Source organism: Dromaius novaehollandiae, chromosome 13 (genome assembly GCF_036370855.1).
Source record: "Dromaius novaehollandiae isolate bDroNov1 chromosome 13, bDroNov1.hap1, whole genome shotgun sequence".
In the NCBI taxonomy this organism is placed as follows: Eukaryota; Metazoa; Chordata; class Aves; order Casuariiformes; family Dromaiidae; genus Dromaius; species Dromaius novaehollandiae.
In genome coordinates this window covers 18,212,666-18,240,366 of record NC_088110.1, presented here as the reverse complement: position 1 = coordinate 18,240,366, position 27,701 = coordinate 18,212,666, and the positions used below count along the sequence as shown (strand labels likewise).

The following is a 27,701-nucleotide window of genomic DNA, read 5'->3' as shown; positions in this document are numbered from 1 at the left end:
CTTCTCTTCCTGTTCAGATATACCTCTTTTTTTTTTTTTTTTTTAAATCAATTTACAGAGAAAGCGAGCGAGCAAGGAGAGCAAGAGAGCATTACATTTCACAAGCACGTGGTGGATTCCTTTTTTCCCATTAGGTTCACACTAGGGACACTTTCTCCTCTTTAGGGTCCATTATCCACAGCTTTGAATTTCCTTTTGCATAGCTATAATCCAATTCTGAATTACATCTGACTCTGACAACAAATATTATACTCAGGGTATTGAAATTTATGACAAGTGTCAGTGCTGATCTTCACTCTCCCCAATCTGCCTCCTCAGGACAGCATTTCAAACCAAAATCCAATCCAAGAAACCACATTTTCCTTTGTCAAAGTGTTGCATCTTTGCTACTTCTATATCCCTGAGCAAACAAAATGCCTCGATACACATGGATTTTGAAAGTCCAAGCACAAGGTTGGGGTAGAAGTCGGATAGGATAGGGCTCTTTGACTGAATTTTTATATCCATTCAACCTTTGATCATTTCCATTCTGGTTCCTGAAAAAGAAACAGAAGTTTTTCCTTCTCTTCTTCCTTTCTCAAGCCCTAGCACATTAAGAGGAGAACTTTTTCTGTTCTTTTCCACACCTTGCTCTTTTCTGAGGACTTTTAAAATCTCCTTGCTGCTCAGAAGACAGCAGCAGTGCAAATGTCCAGAACCTGCTAAATTTCATTCAGCAACTCGAAGGACATTTGCTATCTCAAAGTGGACACGCATATCTTTTTTCAGAATCCCAACAGCAATTCATTATTTACACATATACACAAGCAGTTACTAATAAGAATAAATCTGCTGTAAGGGAGCATTCATTTTTGCAATAACCATGGAATGATTTGGTTTTTGGCATGCATTTCTAAATATATGAGTTTCATTTGTACACACTAACTACTTGTTAAAAAAAGAAAAGTACAACTCACAAGAAAGGTCAATTACTACTTTTATTATATATTTGTGATATTTCCCATGGAAAAGAGCTAACTCCTTGGAAAACATTTTCAAGCCCACAGTTGATCATTCACACAATAAAACACTTCATGCATTTTGAACATTTCACTTGCCAGTGACAACTCCTTCCTCTGTTTTGCCTAGAGAAATATAGAGCTGTAATAGAGTTCAGAAAGCCCTCAGCAGCTGCATGCTGCCATTCAGACCTGAAAGATTCCATGTTGTGATAAAAATTAATGTACTTTGACATCCTCTGGGATTTTTGGTGCCTTGGGAACAGCTAATGAAGAAATACAACTTTTTCAGACTATAACGCAAATTTTTGGATTCTAAGATTAAGACACATGTGGCATATGCATGGCCTGTCTAATGCCAGCAGTACAGCACATCCATATCCAAGTGCCAAAAGGCTCTGCCTCTGTGTTTTAATTATCTCCCATAGAAAGCCTTTAACCAAATAGACTAAATACATTTTAATGTATATGTAATTAAACAGCTACTTTTGCCCCGTATTTCAGAATTTCTAAAAGACAACATCAATTAAAAATACAGATCCTTTAAAAATCCATTAAGTTATAAAGCTGCAAAACCCTTGTTTTATTTGAAACGTAATATATTTTAATCGTGCACATTAAATCATAAGTATCTTACGTCTCTAAATACTCAAAACAGCTTTCATGCCTGCTGCATCTGGTGGAAAATTTTCAGGAATACAGGGCCTACAGACTTCGAAAAGGAGAATACAGAATATATCCAGAATATCTGGGCAGGCAGATGTGCGCGGGAGCGGGCTCCAGAACCAGCACGCCGAGCACAAGCCCCCGCCGCCTCCGCCTCCCCCGGCACCTCGCTACAGCAAGGCACAGTGGGCATCCCCCCCCAGGACATGGGAAATCTGAAATCCCCCTCCGGCACCCGATTCAGCGCTGTTGCAAGATGCCTCCTTCCATTTGGGATCCTCACAGGCCTCTTTTAAAGGTCTAAGGAATTAAGTCAAGCTCAGTTGTTTAGAAAACACTATCATAAAAATATCCCAGTACTCCACTCCAATACTCCATAAAAGTATCTACAGAAGACCTAACAACATCTATTTTATTAGTAATAGGTTAAAACAATAAATATCTTTGCAGATGCAATCACAGCTAATATTACAGTGATCTGTCAATTCTATCTATTTTAATGTGGACTTACACTTTACAAAACATGAACATCTCTCTGAGCAAGGAAATATTTCTTGTGTTCCAAAAATAATTTCCGGATAGAGCAAACAAAATTACAGGTGATCTGGTGAACACTTCAGGATCTCTGCCTCCAGTAAAAAGGGGGAGGGGTTAAGCTCGAGAGGTTTTTAATTTAAAAAATACTGGAAGCAGTTTGTGGATCCACATGACGTGACACATGCAACCAAAATGGGATAATTGTGTGAAAGAGCTTAAAAAGAGAAAGAAAGAAAAAAAGAAAAAGGAAGAAAGAAGAAATATTTATGCAGAAAGCCAATCCCTAGGCTTTAAATAAGGCACAATACCACTACGTGGAAAAAAAAAAAAGAATGTTTCACCCTAATATTAGTATGTATGTTTCAAATGCAGTCAACCTTTGATCTTATTTAAATTTATCATACATGCTGTCTGCAATAGTAACCTCTCAACTCTGCATTTGTTTCCATATTTAATTCAACGTGGATTTTTTTGAACATCTTTTAAAATGTGCTATTGATTCGGAGTGTGTGCCTGAGTGGCACCGTCAGAATGCCCCCGGTATTCAAAGCTCAAAAGGCAAATTTAATAGCTCAACTGTTACTTGTTTTAATTCACAGAAAGTATTTCTATAAATGCCAAAGGGTTTAACAGATTTGTACAGTCTTAGAGAGAAAATATATTCAAATTTTGAAAGACAATATGTGGTGGCAACAACTGTCTCTGACAAAGATATAATCCACTGCAGAACTATTAAGCGTATTGGCATAATGTTATCACTTTTAATTTCTTTAAATCATACACTTGTTTTTTCTTGATCTTACAAGTTATCTACGCAATGACTTGCTAAATAGATCATATTTTTGCATAGGTATTTATATGTATGAATATAATTTATTATACAATTTCTATGATGGTGGTTAAGTTAGAATTAAAAACAATTTAACAAGCATGCAATGTATCAGTTATAATACATGAAAATCCAGCACACAAAGAGAAATAGTATTCTGGGGTGAACTTTCAGCAGGCTCTGAAATCTTAATTGCACCCACAAGATTTCTGAGCGCTTCTGCTTGCAGCATGAAAAATGAATGTGCTCACAGAGTTTGAGGCCTCAGTTAAGGAGGCCAACTAAAAATCTGGCCCTCTCCATTTTGGTCTGGTTAGGGAAATAATAAGAGACTAACATTCCAAATGGAGAATCATAATTCATAACTGCTGTCTTTGCCATATTTCTATACACAGCATAAATGAATAAACTGTTAGCATATGCCAGTTCTTAGCACAAAGATATACTGTTTTAAAGTATAGGAAAATAACTGCAGTGAAAACCTACACATGGAAGTCCTGTATAATTGTGAAGTGGTGCTACCAGTTCAGAAAACTCTAAGTAGTAACTGCTGGCAAATACAATGTAAAGTATACTCTCTTTCTCTCTCTCTCTCTCTATATATATATATGTATAAATTTATATATACACACACAATATACATATATTACATATATATAATGTGTGTGTATATATATATATATATATATATATATATATATACACACACACTATACCATATACTACAAATAAACACCAAAGTACCAGATCCACAACTCCGCACTCATGCACAACTACCAAACCCTACAGACCCTGAACTATGAAACACTGGAAGGGACTTGATTTAAATGCTACGCTGCATAAAAGCAGGGGAGGGCAGTCATCCTGTCTATACAGGAGGATTAATAGCAACCATAACTCCTCACAGTTTGCCCTCTCAACGAAGAGGAGATTCAATTCAGTATTTTTCAGTTCCAAAAGCCTAATATGAAAGATTGGATGGTCTGGCTCTTCCAATTGCACAAAAATAACCCCCAAAACTAATGCCAAATCCTCATTTATAAACAGATTATTTATTTGACTTTCAGTAACAGAGACATTCAATCAACTGCCTGGGTCAGAAACTAGCAGACAGAAGACTAGGGGTATATAGAAGTAGCAACAAGTTTAGCCAGTTAGGTGTGCTGAGACCTCTTTTCCTGCGACGGTCACCCACTGCTGTTGGAAACGTCCAGTGGGGAAAGTATCTCCAGCCAACAGGTCAGGGCAACTACAGGAGCACCAGAAATCACCCTACCAATCAGAGAAAGAACAGTGCAGCGCTTCAAACCATAAGAGAGCCTAAAATTAGTCACTATTAACTTTATATTATCATTATATTATCACTATAACATTACAAATTGGCTTTCTGAACCCTTCAGTCCTATTTTTTTTTTTAATCAAGTTGGACTAGTGTTTTATGTATTTTTCATTTGTTGCTCTGGCTGTGCTACAACTCCATAATGAAGTAAGGGATAGATCAGACATTTCCCAGCAATATGGTTTTATTCTGCCAGAAGACTTCAGGAGATCCAACTTCAGAGACTGCACTTAGCCTATTTTGTCCACAGAACTGTTTCAACTGCGGCACTAGAAACACTGTCCTGCTCTTGAAGAAAGCTGAGATTTTGCTGTGATCACAAAACTCCAGGATCTAGATAATCTACAAAACCTTACCTCCCAAAGCTTCATTTGAGGCTGCACGGATAAAAGAAAAGTTTCATAGAGAGAAAAAAGCTGTATCAACTCAAGAGTATAGATAATGGAAGCAAAAAAGCCCCATTTTTTTCTATCAGGATGAAGGATTTTCCAGAATATAGTTACAGGAATATTGCATAATTTACCAGTGTATGCATACCACTGAAAACCGTGAGTGCAAACTGCATCTGCGGGCAAGGCTGCATCATCTAACAAATCCGAATAGGAATAAAAGGTTCCTACCAACTCTCTTAGAAGCACAATAACTTGAAGATGAATCATCTGATTTTTACTTTCAATCAGGAAAGCCTTCTTAGCTCTTAAGTAGTGCTCCAATTTGTATTAAATTTTTCTTTCCAGAGTAACTCTTTCTTCCTGTTTATTATTTATGTTTCTAAAGGTCTCTCAATGCTCCCTTTGTTGCATCATTTGTTTTCTTTACGTAACCAGCCCCTGTTAAATTCCTGCTGAGCAAAGGATGCCATTTCTTCATTCCTCAAGTAGTTTCCAGAATCTCTCAGCTTCTCCAACACGTTCAAGAAGGCAATTCTCTCTCTGCAAGTTATTTGATCAATGCAGGAGATTTACCACCTTAGCAATTTTATTCCCCCTGCCCCCCTGCCAAGGCTACGATAGGTTTTGATATATTAAGTATATGAAATTTAGGGACTTTTTCCCGGAGTAGTTGCATTTTAATTTTCTCGTCCAGAAAAAGATCTACGAAACACATAATGCTTTAAGACTCTTCGAAATTCCCGTCAGCCAGGAAAGAACTTGCTCCCAGAGGTGTGCCTATGAGCACATCCTCACAGCCGCTGTCAAAAATACTATCTAGAGCCACGAAGTGTCCCAGAAGAGCAGAATTTCAATACACAGCAAATCTACTTTCTATTTAATAAGGTTTGTTATTAGGCCACCAAGAGCAACAGATTCTGGAGAATACCAAAGGGCCCAGGAAGCAAGAGGGGGCTGGGGAAGTTAAACAGACAAGAAAATTGTTTACATCCAGATGTTTAAGATGTTCATCACATAAGGCCTCTTCACATAGTGTGTAGAAATAAATAAATAGACTTGTATTAAGAGGAGTGTGTGTGTGCATAAATTTCTCCTTCATATTTTAAAATTACTGCATTTTTGTCCCAGAAACCAAGTTCTATAAAACTCAGAATTCAACTAATCATTTTGTTTAGAAAAAGACAAAAAAAACTTTCTTATTCTTTTTCTACTACTTTATTGTTAAAGGATTAGGAATTTTTAAAGTACGAAAACTCTGTACTGACATCACGTATCTCCTGTGTTCGTTGGCCTGACTTACAGCTAGCACACCGAACCGGGAGAACACATCCATCGATCAAGGTACGCCTGAAACCAGGGACAGCAAAGCCCTGCGAAAGCAAGGCTCGCCGCTCACAGACTTGCCAAAGCATACAGAGCAAGCCTCCATCTGTCACTGAATGCGTAACATTTCTTTCTATTGCTCATAAAGCTACTAACGCAAAGGAATCTGACAAAAGCTTCTGGACACTACTGAAAAACAAATAAATAAAGAGACAAAAGTAGTTAGTGTATATTAGAGCCAGAAGACATACAGAGCTGGCATTGCACTAACAACGTGCTATTGTTGTATAATTGCTTTTTGACCTTATCCAGACATAGTTAAATCACAAGAAATCAGAGCTAGAAAGACCGAGGAGATATTCTAGTCCACAGTCCTGCCAGGGCAGATGATTGTAAGGTAACTCTTCTGTAACTGTATCAGATAAAAGATTTACTCCTACAGGCAGTGTGTGAGGCCTGGTTTCCATCCAACCTCAGAGTTTAAACAAAATATAGCTGGAAATTCATTTTGGTCAAAATCCCACAAGCCTCACAATACATACAGACCTTAAACTTTCCTGGGATGCTTCAAGAAGTCCTGCCAGACACACACACACACACACACGCACGCACAGACTCAAGATACAAATACCTGAAGGCAAGGCAGAGGCTAAAAACACTGCCCACTACATTTTTCAAAATAAAATGAAAGTGAAACATTAATAAAACTTGTCCATTACTGAGAACATAATGTAACTAAACAGACATACATTGGTAAAATAATGTATGACAACAAAAGCAAAACAGGATTTACTTATTCTGTATTTTTGGTATCTTCTCATTTTCTAAGTGTCATTCAATAAAAGGTTTTCATTTTCTAATTTCTCCAGCAAAATTTGATTGTTTACTTCTAATGATTTACAAGATGCATGCCAAATGGACTCGAGAGGATGACCGTGATATGATCTGCAACACACAAATCAAGTTAAGGGCGGCATTTGGAAGAGGGGTGTTTTAACTTTTAACTGTACCATATCCTGTTTTTAAATAAATGTAGCATACCAAAAAGCATGAAGAAGCAGAATTAAAACACTCACCTGTTCTCATATTATGACACTAAGTTAGTAATAAAGCAGCAATACTGCAAGCATTTGTCTTAATATTTTAAGAAAGTTTTAATACATGAAGATGGTATATGGTAAAAAAAAAAAAAAATATATATATATATATATTGTTACCAAGGATTCTTGGCAGTAAAGGAACTGGTGTTAGAGCTCAGTTTTGACAATTCCTTGAATCTAAGAGACCTGTAAGTACTAAAATGTCATCTGTCTATCCGTGTGAGATTTAGCTTTGGCAGTATTTCAAAAGTGAAAAATCATTCTTTTTTTATATATTTTCCCTACTACAATATATTTTCAAAGCTGTCTAAGAGGCTTTATTCTCTTGAGAAGTATAGTATGAAGTATATGTGCTACAGAAATATTTGCAGAAAAAAAAGCTACCGAGTTTAAATAGTCACAAAAATCAGATACAATGGGTCCAACCGTGGATAAAGCACAAAGTGTGGAATTTATTGGCAAGAGTTGGCACTTAAAGATTCCAAATCATTTTTTCAATTTAGTGATTCATTGTTCTTTTCAAGCTAAATTAAACAGAACATTTGGAAAGAATATAATCTTTCAATATAAAAGTGGCCAATTGTTAAGTGATGCCATTACTCCTCCTCCCCCACCCCTTCTTTTTTTAATTACAAACTATTCCAGAAACAGGTCTGTGACCCCAGGCTTTTTTAAAACCACTGGAAAACTGATAAAAGTTATCTATGCTGCTTTTGATAGTTTAGCTTTGGCCTTTTTCAGTAGCCACCAGGGGTACTAATGCCCCTATTAAAGGTGGGGCTACACAGGAAATAATCAGAGATTGGTAATTATTTTTTAAAATAAAAACAAATAGTCTTCAGTTTATGTAAAAATATGTACATAAAAAAGCAATTCCTGAGAAATGCTTATTCACCCACTGTAGTTTCTGAGCAGTCCAACTGTGGTAAATCCTGGCAGTTGTGCTCAGCTGATTAAGACATTAAAATAACAAGAAATTATTATATGTAATCTTCTCTCCAAGTACTTACACATTCTTGGACTTGAATGCTTCGGCGAAGTGCTGCACGCTATGAAGAGAAGCAAGGTCTAAGGTCATTGCTTCTACCTTGGCTTTATGCTGGAACACGAGAAAAATAAAGATAAATAATAGCAAGTTTAGTTCACAGTATCATGTTACAGAAAGTGTGTTATGAAACATGTCTGATTCCCTTGCTTAACATTATAAGCCCTCGGTGAATACAAATCATCAAAAAGAACGGACGAGCACAATTTTCAGTGCCAAAAGTAGCATTGTAACTTCGTAGCTCTGCTAAAAACATACACTATGCAATGCACAGCTTTATATAACACAGGGAAGTGACACAAGCTAGTTTTAAGGTTAATATATCTCTTTACTTCCACTTAGCTGATGAAACTTGTATGTAACTTGTGAAATAAGAAGTTAAGTAAGTATTAATAAGTAAGAGTAAGTATTATTCTTAATGCGTGCATTTTTAAAATATTACACCAGTAGAAAAACACTCAGTAAATATTCTTTAAAAATCAACTGAATTCATATTCATCCTAAAACAAGCTACTGTCCGTAGCAGCTAATATACAAGACTATGAGTATAGGAAGCATCTGATCAGCCTACACAGTTTTTCATACAATAAAAGTTTACCGGGGCAGAATAACATTAAAAAATTGCTGATGCTCTTAAAGCCAACTTTTCACCTAGAAGAGGACGTGCAATCCCACAAAAAGACAGGTCACCCTGGAAGGGCTAAGCTGAAGCAGCACCCAACCAATGCTTCTCAGTATGCTCAGCTTGAAGATCCCTGTCTGCAGACCCTCTGAAATGCTCACACTCCAAATCTTGGAACAAAATGAACCAAAAGTCTATTTTCATTGCAAACCACCGAAGCGGAGAGCCAGCCAGTACACAGAATGAAGCGGACTAGGGCTCTTGCAAGCCGCAGTGTTGAAGCGGCTCTTGTCTGACTGCGGCTGTACGAATGCATTGCCTCTTGGCACTGCGGTGTCCGCTGCTTAAGCTAACAGTTGTCTTCAGTTCTTCCACACAAGCTATACTCTAAGACATCTATGATCTTCAGCAAAATACCAAACATGACATACAAGTCACACATTTCCTAAGAAATTATATGCACCTATATTTGTCCTCGTCCTCGCTTTTAGAGTCACTGATGCCCAACACCATATAAACTCTCTGGCACCTAAGGGAAGTTGCTAAGTGCCCCGTACTCTCCCCAAACCTAAATTTGTCTGCATAAGTTATGTAACACTATTTATGCCTACTTTCAGTCCAATCTGCTTAGCTCATCCAGGAAAAAAACAAATTAGAGGGACACTTCATGCAATTCCAACACGCTGCATACAACTCTGTGGAACTGTAATGGTTCAGACTGGACGTTAGCACTGCTAGAAAAAAATGAAAGAACAGATGCAGCAGATACAGCAGTACTGTGCAATCACAGGCAGCATTTGAGCTTAGGCAAAACCAGCTCTGTAAGCACCACGCTGCGACGGGACCTACTGGGATTACAAGGTAAGACAGCAGGCACATTTGGAGAGACCGAAAGGAAGCAGCGCAGGCATCAGCGCAGGAGGACGACAGGACGCGCTCCCTCGGCTCTCAGACTCAACCACTTCACTGATCGCCCTGTTTCATTGCACTGGATGTTTTTCTCCCCGTATCTGCTTTTTATTTCGCTAGCACCCATTCTGCCTACCACAATTGTATTACAGGCTGTGATTAAACGGAACGTCACTCAAATTACTTTCTTCCTACTCCAGCCAGTCTCAACAGGACAACACAGCAAATGCAACCAAAATTTGGACAGGTTCAGCTCCCATCAGGAAACAGCGCTTTCAGACACCATCAATTGATAAACTCCACATTTTTTTTTTTTTTTTTAAAGAACACTCTTTTCACCCTTACAAGATGCACGTCATTAAAGTACTGGGATTTACTTTGCCCCCCTACATAAATATATTCTTCTGTCTGAAGGTCAGAGGCTTCAGAAAGGCAATGCTGGCTAGTCCATGCAACAGTGCTCCGTAACAACTTCTCTTCAACTCAGCAGTCCAAAGTTGTTCACCTAACAGAGATGTAGTGTGCACAGCTGCTTTTATTTTGCTTCTGTTCTCCTCAGTTGAAACACTTCACTGACTTTTCCAAGGGGAAAAGGACAAGAAAGCTACAAATAAAGGGCATAAGGGGGTCCAAAAAAAAAAAAAAAAACCCCAACAAAAAAACAACAAAAAAAACCAAAAAAAAACCAAAAAAAACAACAACCCTCCCCAAAAAGCCCAAGTAGTTCAACAGACTAAAGCAAAAGCTGCTGGTTACTATCCTCCTGGGGACACGGATTCAAGTCCACATGGTATATCACCACCCAGGTAATGCTTCTGCTCTTGGTGTCAGCTTTCAGGTTTCTGCTACGAATTCCAAGAATGGAAAAAAAAAAGTTTTTGTATCTCAAGGACAAAAGAAAAAAAACTCATGCCTCCAAAATACTTTCAGCAATTAAGCAGAAAAAAAAAATGGTCTGGTTTTGTGGATGAATATACTAAAGACATAAAAACTAGAAATTTAAAATCATAAATAAATTACTGAAAGGGATAAACGGTTGCCTGTTAGTGACAGCAAACTGCTACTATAGGTTTCTTCTGCATCAGTTCAAAGAAATGAGATCATCGTTCCAATTACACTCCCTTTTCTTTAGCCAGTAAAATAATGCATCTCAAACAATTTAATGCTACTTCCCCTTGTTTCCTTTTAGCTTTGACACACATGCAGTTACAGAAGAAGATAAAGACGACATTTGGTAAGAAATTCAACGAGCTGCATCTAAAATGACCTGAAAAAAGAAAAAAGGAGGAGAAAAAAAAAAGCAATCATGCGCACAAGAAGTGGGAGGGATATAAAATGGATATTTACTTCCGCCTCTGAGATAGCGATTGCTAGCGACAACTTAACTCCACAAAGCCGACCCCAAAACGTGCGGGAGCACGGCCACCTCGTGCGAGGCACGAACGCCCGGAGCTGGCCTCGCCCGGCGTGCTCGGAGCTGGCCTTTCCATCACGGGGCGGAGGCGGCGCGGCGGCAGGGCAGAAGGGCTCTGCGGCTGCCCAGCGAGGCAGGGCCTCGGCGGCTGCTCTTCCCGCACGGATGGGGCACGAGTGTTTTACACTGGCTGCGGGATCCCTCTTTTCAACTTCGGTCTGAAGTCACAGGGCTGTGCTTTGAGCTGGTATTACGATGGATCACAGAGAGAACGGTATAATCTTGATTACCAAATTTAAGATGTTTCAAAGAGTGATAGAAAGCTTTAACAGAATTAGGACAAGGCAGCGCATAAATCAAGTAAACCACGAAGCCTCATCGAAAACTCAGTTTAATAAAAAGTTCATTTTAAAGGTAAAATCCTCCCCTTTCATTTCACAAAAAAGTAGTGGTAGTAGTAGTACTGGTGTACTGGGTGTGCAGCATTAGCCTCTCCCACCAGTTATTAACTTCACTGTTTCCACATCGAGCCTCAGCTCTAGCGGCTGTGGTGTGCTGATTCACAGCCCCGGGACATCTCCCCATGCCCACACGCCCCTCTGCCATCATCTGCTTCCCCCTTGCTGCCTGTGGGTTTAGCATCTTTTCTATCGAATAGGTCAGAGGCAAACAGCAAATTAAAAGCTTTCTTTTCAATATTATCCCTGCCTTTGCTTATGAAAAACCTGATGCTAAAAGCATCTCCGTCTCCTTCACGAACACACAAGATATCTTGAACACAAGAGACGCCATTTGCCCCCCTCCCTCACGGCAGGGCCCGAGCACGGGACACCCAGTCCACTCAGACCAGGCCTCGCCACGCCGCTGTGAAGGCCTGCAAAATAACAAGCACGAGAGGTTTCTCCAGACAGTAACTGAGGAACCAGTAAATGTATATATTGTGGGCTTAGGCAAGTCCCACAACTCTTCTGTCTTGGCTTCTCCCTTGCAAACTGAGACGCGAGCCCTTCCCGCCCCGCAGAGGTACTCCCCGTTTCGCCCGTTCCTCCTCCTCCCGTAGCTCAAGGAGGCGACCTGTCTTCAGCACGAACCCATTCTCACTCCAAATTTTTCCACGCTTTTTTCTTCTAAGTTACAAATAAATTTTAAAAAGCCATGAATAAGGCAACATGCTTGCAAGGCAGGTTCCTATCAATATATGGATATTACCAGTGACAAGTATATAAAAAATAAAACCCAAAAAGAAAACATTTTTGCTAAAAGGCATCAGAACCATAATTGTAATTCACAGTCAGAACGGATTGTTAATGGTATGCTGCAAATCCTGATCTAATGTGTCATAATTTTATTATGCTGATGTCTCTCACCATTTCGCTCCACATATTTTCAGTGCTGAATTATGCCTCATTTTATGCCATGAAATCTTAAATGGGACTTGTCACTTCCCCAAACACAAGCAACTGGAGCTTAACACTTCCATCATGGTATCAACACACTAGAAGAGAAAACCGCAGAATTTCTTAAATCGTAACAATAAATGGTATTAATGCTCCCTCTACTACATTATTTTTAGTTACATTATTTAAAGGGAAACGAAAGAGGAGAACATATTTAGGAGGGTTTAGAGAGCTCACTTCTACAAGCGTCCCGGTTGCATCCCCAGACGCTTTCCCAACTCCACGCGGGCCAACATAGCAAAGTGGCCAAAAGGAGGATGGACACAACAGGGTACAGCAGAAGCGCTGACCCTTGCGAAAACATCAACCACAAGCAACTGAAAAAGTGCTTTGGGCACGAGGAGTGTTTGCATTTCATGACATCCGAAGAGCAGCTCATGGCTAACAACGTCTAGTTGCCGCCTCTGAAGAAAGAGCCAGACGCGAACCATCCGCTAGCTCATAACAAGCCTTTTTCCAAACACAATCCAATAATATTTTGAAAAGATGCAAAGAAAAATATTCATCTTGTTTGATGGTTTTACAGTCAGTTCTAAAAGCACTTTATCAACATTTCTAGACAACTTTCATTTTCAGTGCTCTAAACAGAAATAACACCAGAAAGCAGTTTGTGTGTTTTTGTATGTAAGCTGCTCCCATGTGGAGCAAAACTTAAAAATGCTTACATGTAATTGGGAATATTTTGCACACGTGCTAGAAAAATGCTTATTGAGCCAGAAACTAACAAGAAAGTGAAAACATCCAGAAAGCAGGCAATTCCACTATAGGCAGCGTATTCACTTTACAGCTTAAAAACTGTTTAAAAAATGAACACTGCATGGTAGAGTAGTTTGGCAATAAACATGATTGTGCATTTGTGTCTTGGTATTGAAGGAGGAGTCTTTTTTCATAGTGAATTTTTCATTCAAATGTAAGTGATGATTTACGTTAAATATAGGTAAAGCATAGCTACATTTTCCTGAAGGATTGCAAGGAAGTGAAGAGCAGTACAATAAGTTGAAGCATAAAAGCTTTCTCTGTCATAATATTTATTATAATGGCATATAAAATAGCGGAAATAAATAATAGATGACTAAAAGTAAATTCATATGATAAAGAATCTTTCAGCAGACACCATTACTTCTGACTGCTCTAGTTTTATACAGAGTTGAAGGCTCTTAATAAATATGCTGCAGTCCCTTATCTTATGCGAGTACCAGACATCTTCTGAGGACCTACTTAAACTGTAACATAGTGGACACTGGCTGGTTTACTGTATAATTTTACTTTCAAAAATGTGTAGTGCATATATCTTAGATATTTAAAAGCCCTTTTCTCAAAACTGAATACAGCACAACAGTAAAAACACCTGACTTTGAGGGACTGAAAATACAATAAATTGGAAAAAAAACACTTTGATAAGGAAAAATCTTGATGACATCTTGGAATGCAAATATTTCTGATAGATGCAGAGCAAGAAACAATCTTCAGGAAAAAAAGAATTCAACGTTAAAACTGATGAAAAGTCTGTAGAATTATGTTAAAATGGGTAAAGTAAACAAATAATCAAAACTCAGCATATGACAAGCAATGCCCAAATAAACCCATATTTCCATGTTGAGAACAAAGTAAAGGATGTGTTAGAAGCACGTCTGACAATTTGACACATAGCTTATGACACTCAATAGTCAGTGCTATGCACTATTTATGGAGGAACATAATAAGGAAAAAGGCTTTCACTCAGGATTAGGACTGTAAATATTATTGTCTCTAATGTATTCAACATTTGGTACTTCATGCAAAACTGTATTTATGTAATGCTAGCTTCATACTGTGGTGTGCTTTGAATGCTGCGAAGCTACTTCTCGTGGAAATGAGTGGGACAAATGAATCATACTGCTTTAAGAGTAACCTAAGCTTTAATAATAAGTTTTTCTGTTACGTTTGAGATAACTTAATAAAGTCCACTAGAAGACATTGGGGTAGAACAATTTCACAGTCATTTTTCCATTTTTTTGTTTTTTTTTCCCCCCATAACAGCAAACTCTATGCAGTACTTTCCAAATTTTCACTAATTAATGCAGGAAAACATGGTGCACATGATAAAACAATTTCCTGCATATTACAGTTTATGTTATTAGCCTATATCTACAGGGGAATAACTGGGATTGATTGCGATTGTTTATGAAAATCAGAGACAAAAAGGATTTTTCTTTCTCTAGAAAGAAAATCTATTTAGTAATACTTAGCTTCACTGCTTTTCCAGCTTTCTGGTTTTACCTTTATTTTCTTTATAATTTACTGATATTTAATTCCAATTTCAATAGTTAGAAGAACAGCTGTCTTTGCTGAATATTCACCACCCCTTTGCACATCAGAAAGCTCAAAAATCACAATTCAGTTTCAACAAGTTTCACAGCAGCTCCAAGGAACACTTCTTTTTGCAGTCTACATTTGAAGTGTTATTTGCGTTACAGAGTTCAATCCACATCTTTCCTCTCCCACATCAACTTCGAAGGAAACTTCAAGAATCATAAATAAAATAGCTTGTTTTCAATATCTGCAATCTTAAAATTTCTGCAACACAGAAATAAGGACTCTAACCTTCTAAGTTTATAGATTTTAAAATACTGCAATGGCTGGTATTGTACTGGTACTTTCAATGTATGCATTGGTAGGGACACAGTCTACATGTCCAGTATTCATCTTGCTCAATCTTGTTAAGCACAGTTTCATGCTCCGCGTGAGCTTTCCAAAAATCTGATTTTATAAAGCCTGAGTCCTTCCTGTTTCAGGTAACTAGATTCTCATTTTCTTCACAAAAATGCAATTTTTGTAGGGGTTGCCTTCATCTAAGTAAAGTGAATAAAGACTTAATGGGTCAAAATCAGTCTGCAAATTGTTAGGATTACTGATCAACCTACACTTTATCATGAAAAATGTATTATTATCATCTTCCTTTCCTGTAACCCTTCTCCAGAACATGCACAGATATTTGACAGCAAACACCATCTTTGTGGCAGCCTCTACAACTCAGAGGAATAAGCGACTGCTTTAGGAAAACTTCAAGCCATGAAGCTGTCTCAGGCCTGTTCTCCAACCCAATGTCCTCAGCTTTCCATGGCAGTCTCCCACCCATAATACTCTAGGATGAAGACATGAATTGGAGATTATTCTACTAAGCTTAATTAGGTTATAAAAGCAACAGAGAAATACAGATCCTCCTTTGGCTGGAGAGTAAACATAAAGACAACAAAGGAACAATTCACATTTTGAAGGCCAGAAGAGTGATAAAAGACCCTATATGAAGCAATCCAATTTCTTAGACTGCCATGGTCCTCACCTTCAAACAAACCACTGTTCACTACAATATCTTCCCCCTATCCAGCTTCATAATTTATCCTTAGTTAAAAATTTATATCACAAATACAGCTGTATGACTGACTAGCTACATTCTCTGTATTTGAGTTGGACATGAAAGTGCTTTCCCAGGTTATCAGTCATTTTAGATCACCAATATTTTAAAACTGTGTATGTGTTTCTGTTAGTAAATGTCTTCACATATAAAGAAATACAAAATACACTTATTCATTTCGCTGTGGTCACTCAATTTCTCAGGTTTCAATTTCATTATTTTTTTCTAAATGTTCAGAAATGAATACCACTACTATGAAGAATACTATGCTATTTCACAATCTTTAAGTTAGTTTACTTTTAGAACAGATCAATATCTCTGAAAATTACAGCCTGCAATATCTTCAGAAGACAATTATGAAGGAAAAAAAGAAAAATATCTGCATTTCCTTTTGAAACTAGTATCTTCAGAGAAGCAAATTATACCACAGCAACCCTAAATCATACTTAAAAAGAGAATAAGAGAAATCAGCCTCCTCAGGTAATTTCTTAAATTATTTATTCCTTAACCAGAGAGAAGAGAAAAACACACAGAAACACACAAAACTTACTAGACCATAATTTCAGAATACTTAAATTTGCAGGCACCAAATATGTCTGGTTTTTGTGTATGCACAGTGTTCAATTGCACACACTACACATCTGCTTCAATGACAAGAAATTAAATGCTTTTTTTTTTTTATTTTTTAATATCTACCATAGGTTTTGGCAGTAGGAATTTGTTTAGTTCTTAATGTACATGAACTGTTCGTATTTACTTGGGAGCCTACTTTTTAGCTGAACTTTTTCTTTCTCTGGATATAGATCATTTCTCTCCATCTCCAAACCCCCATTCCTCAAAAGCTCATTTGAATTTATCTTCGGGAATCTCAAGTAATCTTGGCAATATATTACATGCATATGGTTTACTATTCTAATAAACATATCTCCTTGTTTACAGGATAATAGAGTGAGCCTGGGAACATGCAACAGGATCTTCGCTTTGTGGAGAGCCTCCTATTCAAATGCTTTCAATTCTTTTCATTCTGAAAGATTTGAGCTGATAGCAGAATGTATTTTTGGAAAAGGCAACAAAAGCCAACACCATTTTGATAATTCAGAAACTACAGACTTTGTGTCCTTTTAAAAACTTGCTCAGTTTGAAATTTTAAGATTAAAAAAACCTAGTTTATTTTTTGCTGAGAAATATGCAGTATAGAAGTAAATAGGGTAATGGATTTTTTTGGAAATGGTAGAGGCTGGAGGAAGAACAAGTATTTCTAACCAGATATTAAAACAGGATCATCACCACTGCAATAAAATATTATCACTCTTAATTATCAAAAAAAAAAAATGTTAACTTACAGGTACAGCTACACATACACTGATACATGAAACTTGCAGTAGGATTTCAGATATAGATCTCACGCACACAGAAAGAGTTAGCATCCTTAGCGCAGATGACAAGCAAGACAAGAAAAGCATGATGGTCAAAAGGGCAACAATGTTTAAGTAAATACAAAATGAACCCTTTTTCCCTGTTCTCTCATGATCCATAATCATAAGCTATGTTGTTGCCTGAAAGTGCAGACATGCACTGTGCAGTGCATTAATCCTTCAAACACTAACAGATGCTGGCAGGGATTTAGGCTGGAATGTATTTACAAAGTGACAAATTATGTTCCATATTATACAGAGAGAGAAAGAGCACCCACAAATAGGCTGATAAATGTCAGCTGCAGTCACGACAAACGGTTTATTTTTATTATACTGTAACCACAAATGTTTTTTGCAGGGAGGCCCAAAGATTTATTTGTTGCAGGAAAAAACAAGATTATATATGACACAAAGTAATAACTGTGAGATCACTGATGTTCTGGGCAGCTCGCCCTCCTGGAAGCTATGTTCAGATTGAAAAAATGTTGCTTAAAAATGGTATGTTATATGACACAAAATAAATAGTTCATAAATCTGTATTGAAACAACAATAACTAATAATTAAAGACAGTCTTTGGCCATGGCTTACACAAGCTAGAAGGAAAGCACAGTATTTCCTTTAGCGGAATGCTGAACTACGAATATTAAAATGAACTAAGAATATTAAAATAAATCTGATCAAATTGTTTCAGATTAAAAACAAACTGCTATAATTGCCAGATGTAAGCAACATACATTTTAAATGTGGTCATAGTGCTATATGAACATTTAGTGTCGCACAATTAATTGGCAGAATAGTGACGTCTGCAGGTCCAAAAATGCATTGCAGCCCTTACGCAGTACAAAGCTTGCCAACAGATTTAAGGTGTAGTCCTTTTCCTCCTCTTACTACTACAAAAATACAAATACGGGTATTTCTAAAAGGCATCGCTTCTTTAAACATGAGTGATTTTGGGAGGCTTCAACACAAGTAGGAATAAGTACAAACACAGAAATGAAAGAACCGAATAATTAGCTAATTAGGACATTTTAATTGGCAGATTATGGTTTATAATCTGCTAAGTTTAAACGATATAATACAGATGTCTTACAGGACAGTATCATCAAAAAATAACTGCATACACAAATTATTTCTTTTGCTTCCACAACTGCTCACCTCCCCTAGCTAGGAGGAACAATACCATTTCAGGTCACATATTTACGTATGTAATTTTGGAAAGTGAAATAAATGGACTGAATCACATTAGTAAAGATTTCTTGTACAAATAAGGATAGGCAGGATCAGGTTCTTAATATTCACTCAATATACACACTACATACTTTGCAGAAAAGTATTAAGTCTTTCTGCATGCACAGGAAAAATTCTGGCACATTTGAACCGTACTAGAACAGGGAAACCTGGCATTAAGCTGCCTGATTTGCGATGACAAAAAGAGCAAGTTTTTCCTGTGTTTTCTTTCCGTATAAAAATTGTGTTGCAAAGAAAACACGAACAAAATAAGCAGATGCGAAAACACAAAGCTGAAATTAAATTTGTGTGAAACGTGATCCATCTCAGGAATCACATTGTTCTACTTGTAATCAACAAAACAGATACAAAACCAAACACGTCGTTATAAATCTTATTTAACTCTAGGGCTGTCTAAAAATGTGAGATCAAAGTCTAGACCATGTATTTTGCAGATGTGTAAAACCGACTGCATTCAGACAAACACAGAGGGGGTCGTAAGGCCATATCGCAGTGTGCTGCTAATTAAGAAAGTTCAAAATGGCTTTAGTGTAAATGCGAATGAAGACCAAAATTAAGCGTCTCATTTGCAAGCACCTTCAACATGAAAAGCTCTGAAATTTTCTCTTACTAAATATATGATTTTTCAGATCCAATTTTGATCTATAGATAACAAAAGGACTTCAGAAAAAAAACATCTCATGCAGCAATACAGTGGGGCAGTTGATTCTCGCCTACTGTTAAACTTGCGCTTCCTATATAATTTCCTAAATACAAATTGCCAATGAAAAACATAGCGACAAGGATGGAGTATATACATTAGAGATCATAGTCTTACAGTATTTGTACATACAAAACAAGGAAGGGCTGCCACTGTAGCAAGCAGAGCAGCAAGGAAAGCATGACACAAACCTACTTTCAGTGAAAATACCTGCCAGAAGAGTAGGTGCGCAAGACTGATGCAACTGCTTTATAGGCAGATCAGTGGGGGAAAGCAAAGAAAAAAAAAAACCCTCAACCATTCCCTTTCCCCTTAATTATAAAAAAAGCAAAACAACACAAATAACTGAACATTAAGAGAATCATCATGCTAAGTGTGTGAGTAATACTCTCTACACTTGAGAGAAAGGCTTTTAGATCCTTCTGCAGCTCTGCAACCATAAGTGTTAATGCCACTTTTTTATGTAGTCATTCAATTATTAATTTTTAATTTAACATACTGCTACATAGTTAAATAATAGGCACACAATCTTAAAATTTTGCTTTTCAAGCAAAGAACTTCGGCTTTTCCCATATATTAAGTTAAATACTAGCTATACCTACCTGCACACCTGAAAAAATAGCAGCTACTGTATATCTTACCCATATGTCACATGCAAAAATGTAAAACATATTAAAAAAATTCAAAAAGAAAATTTCCAAGCAGATGTTTATAAACAGAAGGTAACGGATAAAAACCCAAACACAATGCTGCATTATGTTACATGATTCACTGATGAACCCATTGGAACTACAGCAAAAAGCCCTTCTGGAAAACTTCCAGAAATTAAAAGGTGCAAACAAGCTGCCTAATACCCTTGCGTAGACTGAATTCTTATGAAGAAAATAAAGTTTATTGTCTGGAAACAGAGAAAGCATGAGGAAAGCACTAAAGCAATGGAGGTGAACAATTAGACAGATGTTCACTTAAGGAAATAAAGAGAACAGAAGAAGCCATCACTGAGGAATTTTACGAGAATACTGACAACTCTGCACCTCATCAAGGGCACTGGTAAAGTTAAAGCTACTGAAGCCATTTCTACTCAACTCCACTATAACTGCTGACCTTGCAAAAGTCTGCATTTAGCAAATGTGGCTTAGGAAAATAGCATTATACTCCTCATTTTAGTATTTTTTCCCAAACTCCATCCATATACTGTACACATCAAGAAATTAGCTTTATTTTCTTGTATAATATTACATACATACACTCAGTATTTTTTCCTAACCATGCTCGTCGATCAGGAAAAATCTATCTTTAAAAAGCATATGTTATTTAAGTAAATTAAATAGCAATTACATCTGATTTTCATAAAGTTTTACTCATGAGTGGCTGGAATGGCTTTTGCTTCATACAATTACATATTTTTAACATAGGAATTTGCATAAAATACAGTATTGCAATCTGGACACGTTTATGAACACATGACATCTGACATTTACCTACTGAAATAAAAGTGAAAAAAACAATATTTTGTTGATAACCTGCCGTATGGTGCAAAAAGTATACAAATAAACATGCAAGCAGAAGGAGGAGGAATTATTAAGTGGCAATATTTTTTTGCCAAGGACAAAAGTCTTGCTTTTCTGTGCTCATGCAGGCTGTGGTACAAATATAATTTGCTCCATAAACACATCTTATTTATTTAAAATATCACTTCAAAACTCTATTTGGTTTCAGAGAATACTTTCATTGCAGTATTTCAGAAAAAAGTATCCTCCAAATCTCAAACGCATTAATGATTTCTCCTTTTATGTACTCATGCATTTTTAAAAATGACTCATGTTTTCTCTCAAAGTAATCTCAAGCTGTAGTTCAGTATCACTTTCTGGAATACAGGGGATTGTTTCCTATTACATTCATAAAATAGGTTTGAACCGTAAATATAAACATGGCACATATATGTCACGTACATGCACAGGGTACAGCATAAATATCAAAAAGAACTATTTGTTATCCAGTTGCCCAATAGCTCTCACCAGCTTTAAAAACTGGACATGTCAAACTTGGTCTTTAATAACGTTAGCATAATTAATTGGGGTATGAAGCTGTAGATACGAAGGAATTATTAATTGTTATGTATGTATCTAAATGTTATTCATATACGAAGAAAAAAAAAATCTATGAAGTGAGTTTGTACAAAACACTGCTAGTTTTTAACAGCACCAGACCGCCCTGAGCAGCAGCCACCAGTCCCACTTAGGAACAGGGGCAGCTCTTCCATCCCAAACTTTTTTGCACTTTTTGCCCTACGATCAGTCGTCCACCCAGGTCTGCGGAGCTCCTACTTCCTACACACGCCCTGTTTGAAAGTCCCTGGGAACCGAGGAGAAACACACGAGAAAATTTCGTTGTTCGCATTCTAAGTAATATAAAAGATGTGGAATATGATTGATTCTTTCGCTAGAGAGAACTGAAATTACAGTTATGGGACAGGTCTTTTCATGTACTGTAAGGTCAAGTAACAGTAAATAATTAATGAATTATGAAACAAATTTCTGTAAGGCAACGTGTAAATTATATCTAATAAGAACTAAAAATGCAGTTACACTAAAAAGACATAATATAACATAAAACAGAAAATATGCTGCTGAGAAATAGAGGGGTTTTCTGGCATTATACGGGGATAACTGTGCTATTCAAGAACAACAAATTTACAGATGCGTTATTTAGGTTACTCCTACTGAATATATAGCTTTCTACACCTCTGCATAATTTTCTTATGTTTTAAATAGCATATCCTACAAGAAAAAAATAATTTTCAAAATATTTTGCTGGTTTTTGGAGTAAGATCTATTTCCTCATCTCTTCAGCAGTAAAGGTACTGCCACACGCATCTGAGAGTGGAACAACCAAGTGGATCATGGCCTAGATAAAACTACAGTTCCTCTCTGGTCCCTTTCTCTGTTCTTAGTACTGATTTAGTCTCAGCTATAACATTGCTTATCCATATTTGCTCTTCACCAATCTAAATTTTCCATTCTTGGATGCGGAGGCTGTCTCCTGCAATTTAGGATAGTGCATGATGCAATACAGCAGCAATCTTGGTCAGACCTCTATGGGCCCCTGACATACAATTGATACGATGAATGTAAATCAAGGAGTCAAAAAGGAAGCCACAAAACCACTAAGAGTTACCCAATATTTTTTGTCTAGACACCTTAAAACTAAAACTTGCTTCTTCAACTGCATAAAATTATGTTTTGACTTGCAAGACCATGAGATAATGGATTATCTCCTTTATAATAAAAAAACAGATTTTGGTTTAGAAATGAATCTAAATTATTCTGTTTTTTGGCAGGTCCAAATATGGGGAAACATGCCATAGGGAAAACGACTAAGGGTAGGAGAAAAAATTACCAACTTTTCAGGAATGTCTCTCTCACATATGGCAGCTGCTTAGACTCATTCAGAACTTTGAAAGTGTCCCAGGGCTAATAAGTGAGAAAAGAATAAACGTGGCAAAGTTCCTGCCAAACTTTTGTATCAAGTGCATACAACTTATCACACCGATTTCTCCATATAAGACATGTTCTTAAGTGCCAACACAGCATACGCTTAAGTATTTACTTTTGCTGTTGTGAGTATCCTGTTGGAATCCCGTCCTGTGATCCCCAAGTATCCCGCAGTACAGTAAGACATAGTTGCATCTCTACCATTTGGATCAATGTGAAGTCTGCATCCTAAGCAGTTTGGTTTCATATGAACAGGATAGGCTGTGGGAACATCAATGTTATCATTTTATTTCAGATCAAGAACTTTTAAAGTGGAATTCCTGATCATCTCACTTGCCTTGCTTTGCTGACCTTGTGCAATGGGTCCTAGAACATACAGCCTGGACTCCTTCCAGGTGAAACTATACCGGAAAACACTCTTCCTAGTGCTCTTCAGTCACTCATGGCTGTTCAATTCATGGACCAAACCCCAGACAGTTCAAACTAAAACTCCTGCAGTAAGTACAAGGTGGATGGATGTTGGGTCTTCACCAGCAACGGTTTCACTCTATAGATCTACTTGTTTTAGGCCACGCTACTTACCAGCCAGACACAGCCAGTGAGAGTACGTACAGTTAAAATAGAGAATACGTTCTGAGATAATTTATGGCACCACAATTTGCATAGCTATAAATTTAGCTCAACATCCTGCAATAGGATACACATAAGCAGCTTGAACACCGTCCTACTGAAATCCATCAAGTTCCATTTAGACATAATTATTTAGCCATGAAAACCCCATGGAAATATTGCGATTTCTCCTATCAGGCAAGAATAAACTATGAAATCACAAATGAGAGGCTTGTGATTTTTTATTCTTCTGGTGTTATAAATTTGGGGGGGAACTTTTGAAGACATACCCAAATAAAGTAAAAAAGAAACTTGCCAAACAAAGAAATCTAGAACAAGTTTTAACCTTTTGCTCTAGAAGAAATGTAAAATTTCAGAAGGTTATTATAGTTCTTTTTTCAAAGAGGCTTATATTAGTAATATCTTTCCAAAAATATGCAACTGTCAAAAAGTATCAAAGACTCATTCCAAATGCAAAGGCACATTCTTTCTTCAGAAATTAAAAAGAAAGTTAACTTTCCATAAAAGATTGGTTTTATACTTTCATAATAACTATGATCTCAGTACACAGCGTAATGCTAAAAGCAGTCAGAGAGCTATGCAGTTTTGCATATTAAACCCGTGGTTCCTATGCTGTGCTCCACAGGCTACGGTGAAGGGTTTACCGAGCCCCGGTGTCCTTATTGTATTTTCAAGTAAAAGTTTCACAGCTGTGATGTACCTTATAAAAAGTCTTCAGAACTGACAGTGATACACAATGGCTGTGAACTTCTGAATTAGTCTATTTTTCTCATGTACAGTAGCTTGAAAAGCTTACGACCACTGCCAATTTCTATTTTTAACTGCACGACTTAAAGTTCACAGAAAAGAGCCTTTTTCTCTCTGCCCACTGAGCCATTCGGCACAATTCTCGAGGTCCTCTTTCTTTCACTTCATTCTGTCGTCTAATCTAGACAGTAAATTTGACCACTTACAGAGCACAGTGAATTGCCTGCGGTACAATACAGCGCTTCAAGGCACAACTCACTAATTCTCTCAGGCCCTTCTGCAAAGGATATGGCAAGATGATAAGGCAGAGAAAGTTTTTATTTATAAGACTTTGATTAAGTAGGCAATTTCAGGAGGACAGAGGCAAGGAAAGGAAAATGAAAAGGCTTTAATAGTATAAAATTTTGCTAAAAAAAAGACAGCACTCCTATAATCAACTAAATCCGTGGATTAAATAAGCACAAATTATCCATCAATAAAAAAAGGCATAAATAAGGGAGAAGGAGATGAGGCAATGAGTATATATAAGCCAACCATTTGGACAGCTTTTAGCACTTGCAAACATTTGGTTTTAATTTAGATTAAAAAAAGTTCCACTAAGCAACCATCTGCATTGTAAAGCATAGGGTACCTTTTCAGATCTGGTTCCTATCTCAATTTAGCAAGCTCAAACAAGTACCAATTTCCATCTTTAAAGATAAATAGCTTCACATATCTGACCCCTATAAACTTCTGAAGCGTTTATTAGTGCACTCAGTTCCCATTAAAATTGACAGGAACCAAAGTCGACTGAAAATTTCATCTTTCCTTTAGAAAGGGGGGGAAAAGGGCACTGTAGGTAAGAAGTTAAATTATTTGCCTTAAATAAGTAAATATTTTTTAAGATCAAGAAACCAACCAGAAATATCATTATATCACAAGCAGCGGAGGACAACAGCCAAGGTAAAGACCAGAATTGAATCACTTCTGGCAGAGCCTTTTTCCGTTTCACTTTGCTGACGTTCCTTTCCAAGCTACACAACGTTTCAAAGTTGCCACAAGCTGCAGGACCCAGCACTGACCAGACCACGTGAAACTGCTCAAAATTAGGCTCCAAAGCTAGAAATGTTAATTCATCATCCTGTCAAAATAATGACATTCATTCATAAATACCATCCAATCTCCTCCACAGCTGGCCGAGTACTCTGTTCAGCCCAGCGAAACGCACTAATTACCCGCTTTCGCTGCCTGCCCTTTGGAGAGCGTGCCTCACGGTATCTGAAAGGAGTAATGGCACAAAACTTCGAACTGGGCAAATGCCCTTAAACTCGACAGGAAAACAGGCAGCTCAGAGAACCCAGGTCTGTTCGTTGCCATACTCAGTTGATGAGATGCCAATCCCACCTCTTTGAAGACCTTATAGAAAAGACTCTTCCATAGAGCCTTTTAGCTGCACCCGCCCATGCAAAACTAATTAAAGTGCTTCGGGCTGCCGATTTAACACGATTTGAGCTGCAGAATTTAGCTTGTATTCGCCCCCATCAAAACTACAGGGTCATATTATGACTGGTTCTTGCACACTTTCGCTTGGGCAAGTGAAAACATGGACACAAGAAACAGGATTTCCTTTCCAACCCCCTGCGTGGTGACCTACCACAGCTGTAGACTTCTCTGCTCCTTGCTAGAGCCAGGTCTAGAACATCACATCCCTGATCCCAGACGAGTGGCACAATCCACCAGCCTCTCTAGCTGCACGAATAGTTAACTGTTTTAGGTAAAGGAATAGGGAGAACATTACTTCAAAACCAAATCCCCTTGTGCCTAAAACATTCACCTCTAACATGAGGGATGCAGATCTCCCATTACACATGAACAAAAACAAGAGGAGATGCAACTGCATGATCTCCTGGCAAAATCTGATGAGAATCCTGATCCAGTAGAGAGTATCTGAGAGTGTTCACCAGTTAAGGCTCAGATGAACAAAACAAACCTCACACGTGCAGCTCAATAGGGTTTGTGTATTCAGCAGTATTAGGACTAAGGCAACTCCAAACACAGCCAAAACCAAGCATTTAAGTTATCGTGGAATTTTCTTTGCAAAACTTTAGGTGCTTAAGAATTTTAGGCTCTTTCTGAGTCTAAGCAAAGATTGTGGGGATTTACATTCTGAAGTGATGTGCTTAGCAAAGCAAGAATGCAAAATCAGGTCCCAAGATTTTAAACGGAACCAGTCCCAAATATTGAGAGGTCAGCGTCTTCCTGAAGATTTCTTCATGAAACTTCTCCTGTTGAACTCAGAAAGGACATAAACATTAACGTGTGCCAACACCACCACTCCGTCAGCTGTGGAGACTGGCACCACCTCTTCCTAGACAGACAACTAACCTGATCTATTTAGGTCCAGGTTTTAGATGATACTCAAAATAGTCTTTCTCCTCTTAAATGAATTTTACTTGTTTACAAACCTGGAAGAGATCTGCCTTCATCCATTATAACCTTTGCTGTAGTCTGGTTATGTGGAACAAAGTTAAACCACGCAGCGAGAAAGCTTTGTTCCAAAATGAGCAGTGTGCAGCCTGGCCGGTCCTTGAGCAGCAATTCTGAACGCATTCCTGCATTTCAGAGCATTAAGAACCTTAAGTGCGATCAAGTCTCTACTGTGCTATATACTGTGCAAACAGACAGCACATCCCCAAAATAAACAAACAAAATATCTCAATGGGTGAGGTCAAAAGCAGACTTACAAAATAATTTCTCTAGGTTACATGGCAGATCAGAGACAGAGAATTCAACCAGAGTCATCCAAGTCTCACAGTATCATTAAAATCTTCCTAACATCAGCTTTCATAAGTGTCCCTCTTAATAAGATGTAGGAAGAAAAAAATTTAGACACAACCTTTAAAAATATTCTTGTTATGCTTTTCAGCCATTGTGTTGATAAGATGGAAATGTTTTTCTGAATGAGTATACTGTACCTTTAACAGTTCGTTTATAGTTCAGAATAAAAGCTGAACTATTTGTTGTTCATTGGTGATATTCTGTTCCAAGGTTCATAATTTGAAAATTGACTTTGGGGACTTCTTGCTTGCTCTATTAAAATGATTCATGTTGCATTCAACATAAATTGTGCATACACAGAGGAGGTTTAGTACACGTATTCACAGTATAATAACTAAAGTGAATTTTGTACAAGCTGCAGTTTGTGGCAAGGATGCAGTATCATTTGTCTTAATTTTTCTTCAGCATTACATTAGACTAGTGCATTTACATTTTCAGGTATGGCTAAACACTTTAAAACTTTCTTTTTACAGCATGAGTAAAGAGAGAATCAAATCTGAATGCTTACATGATGTAACAAAGTAATGTGTTTTTACTGTCTGAAGTACACATGGATTTACTTTCCATTTGCCTTCCTGCACAAAGGCAGCTGCAAAGTGCATGAAATATTCACCATCTATGAAT

General features: G+C 37.4%; 1 protein-coding gene across 7 annotated transcripts in view; it reads right to left on the bottom strand.

Annotated features, from left to right (window-relative positions):
- Positions 1–27,701, bottom strand: part of WWOX (WW domain containing oxidoreductase) — a 509,240-nt gene that overhangs the window by 384,095 nt on the left and 97,444 nt on the right. For all 7 annotated transcript variants that reach the window (XR_010391474.1, XM_026107625.2, XM_064519731.1 and 4 more), the window contains exon 6: positions 8,195–8,283. Coding sequence is in view for 6 of the 7 variants with exons in the window: in XM_026107625.2 (XP_025963410.1) it covers positions 8,195–8,283 (89 nt within the window). In the remaining variant the exon portion in view is untranslated. The remainder of the gene's footprint in view (positions 1–8,194; positions 8,284–27,701) is intronic.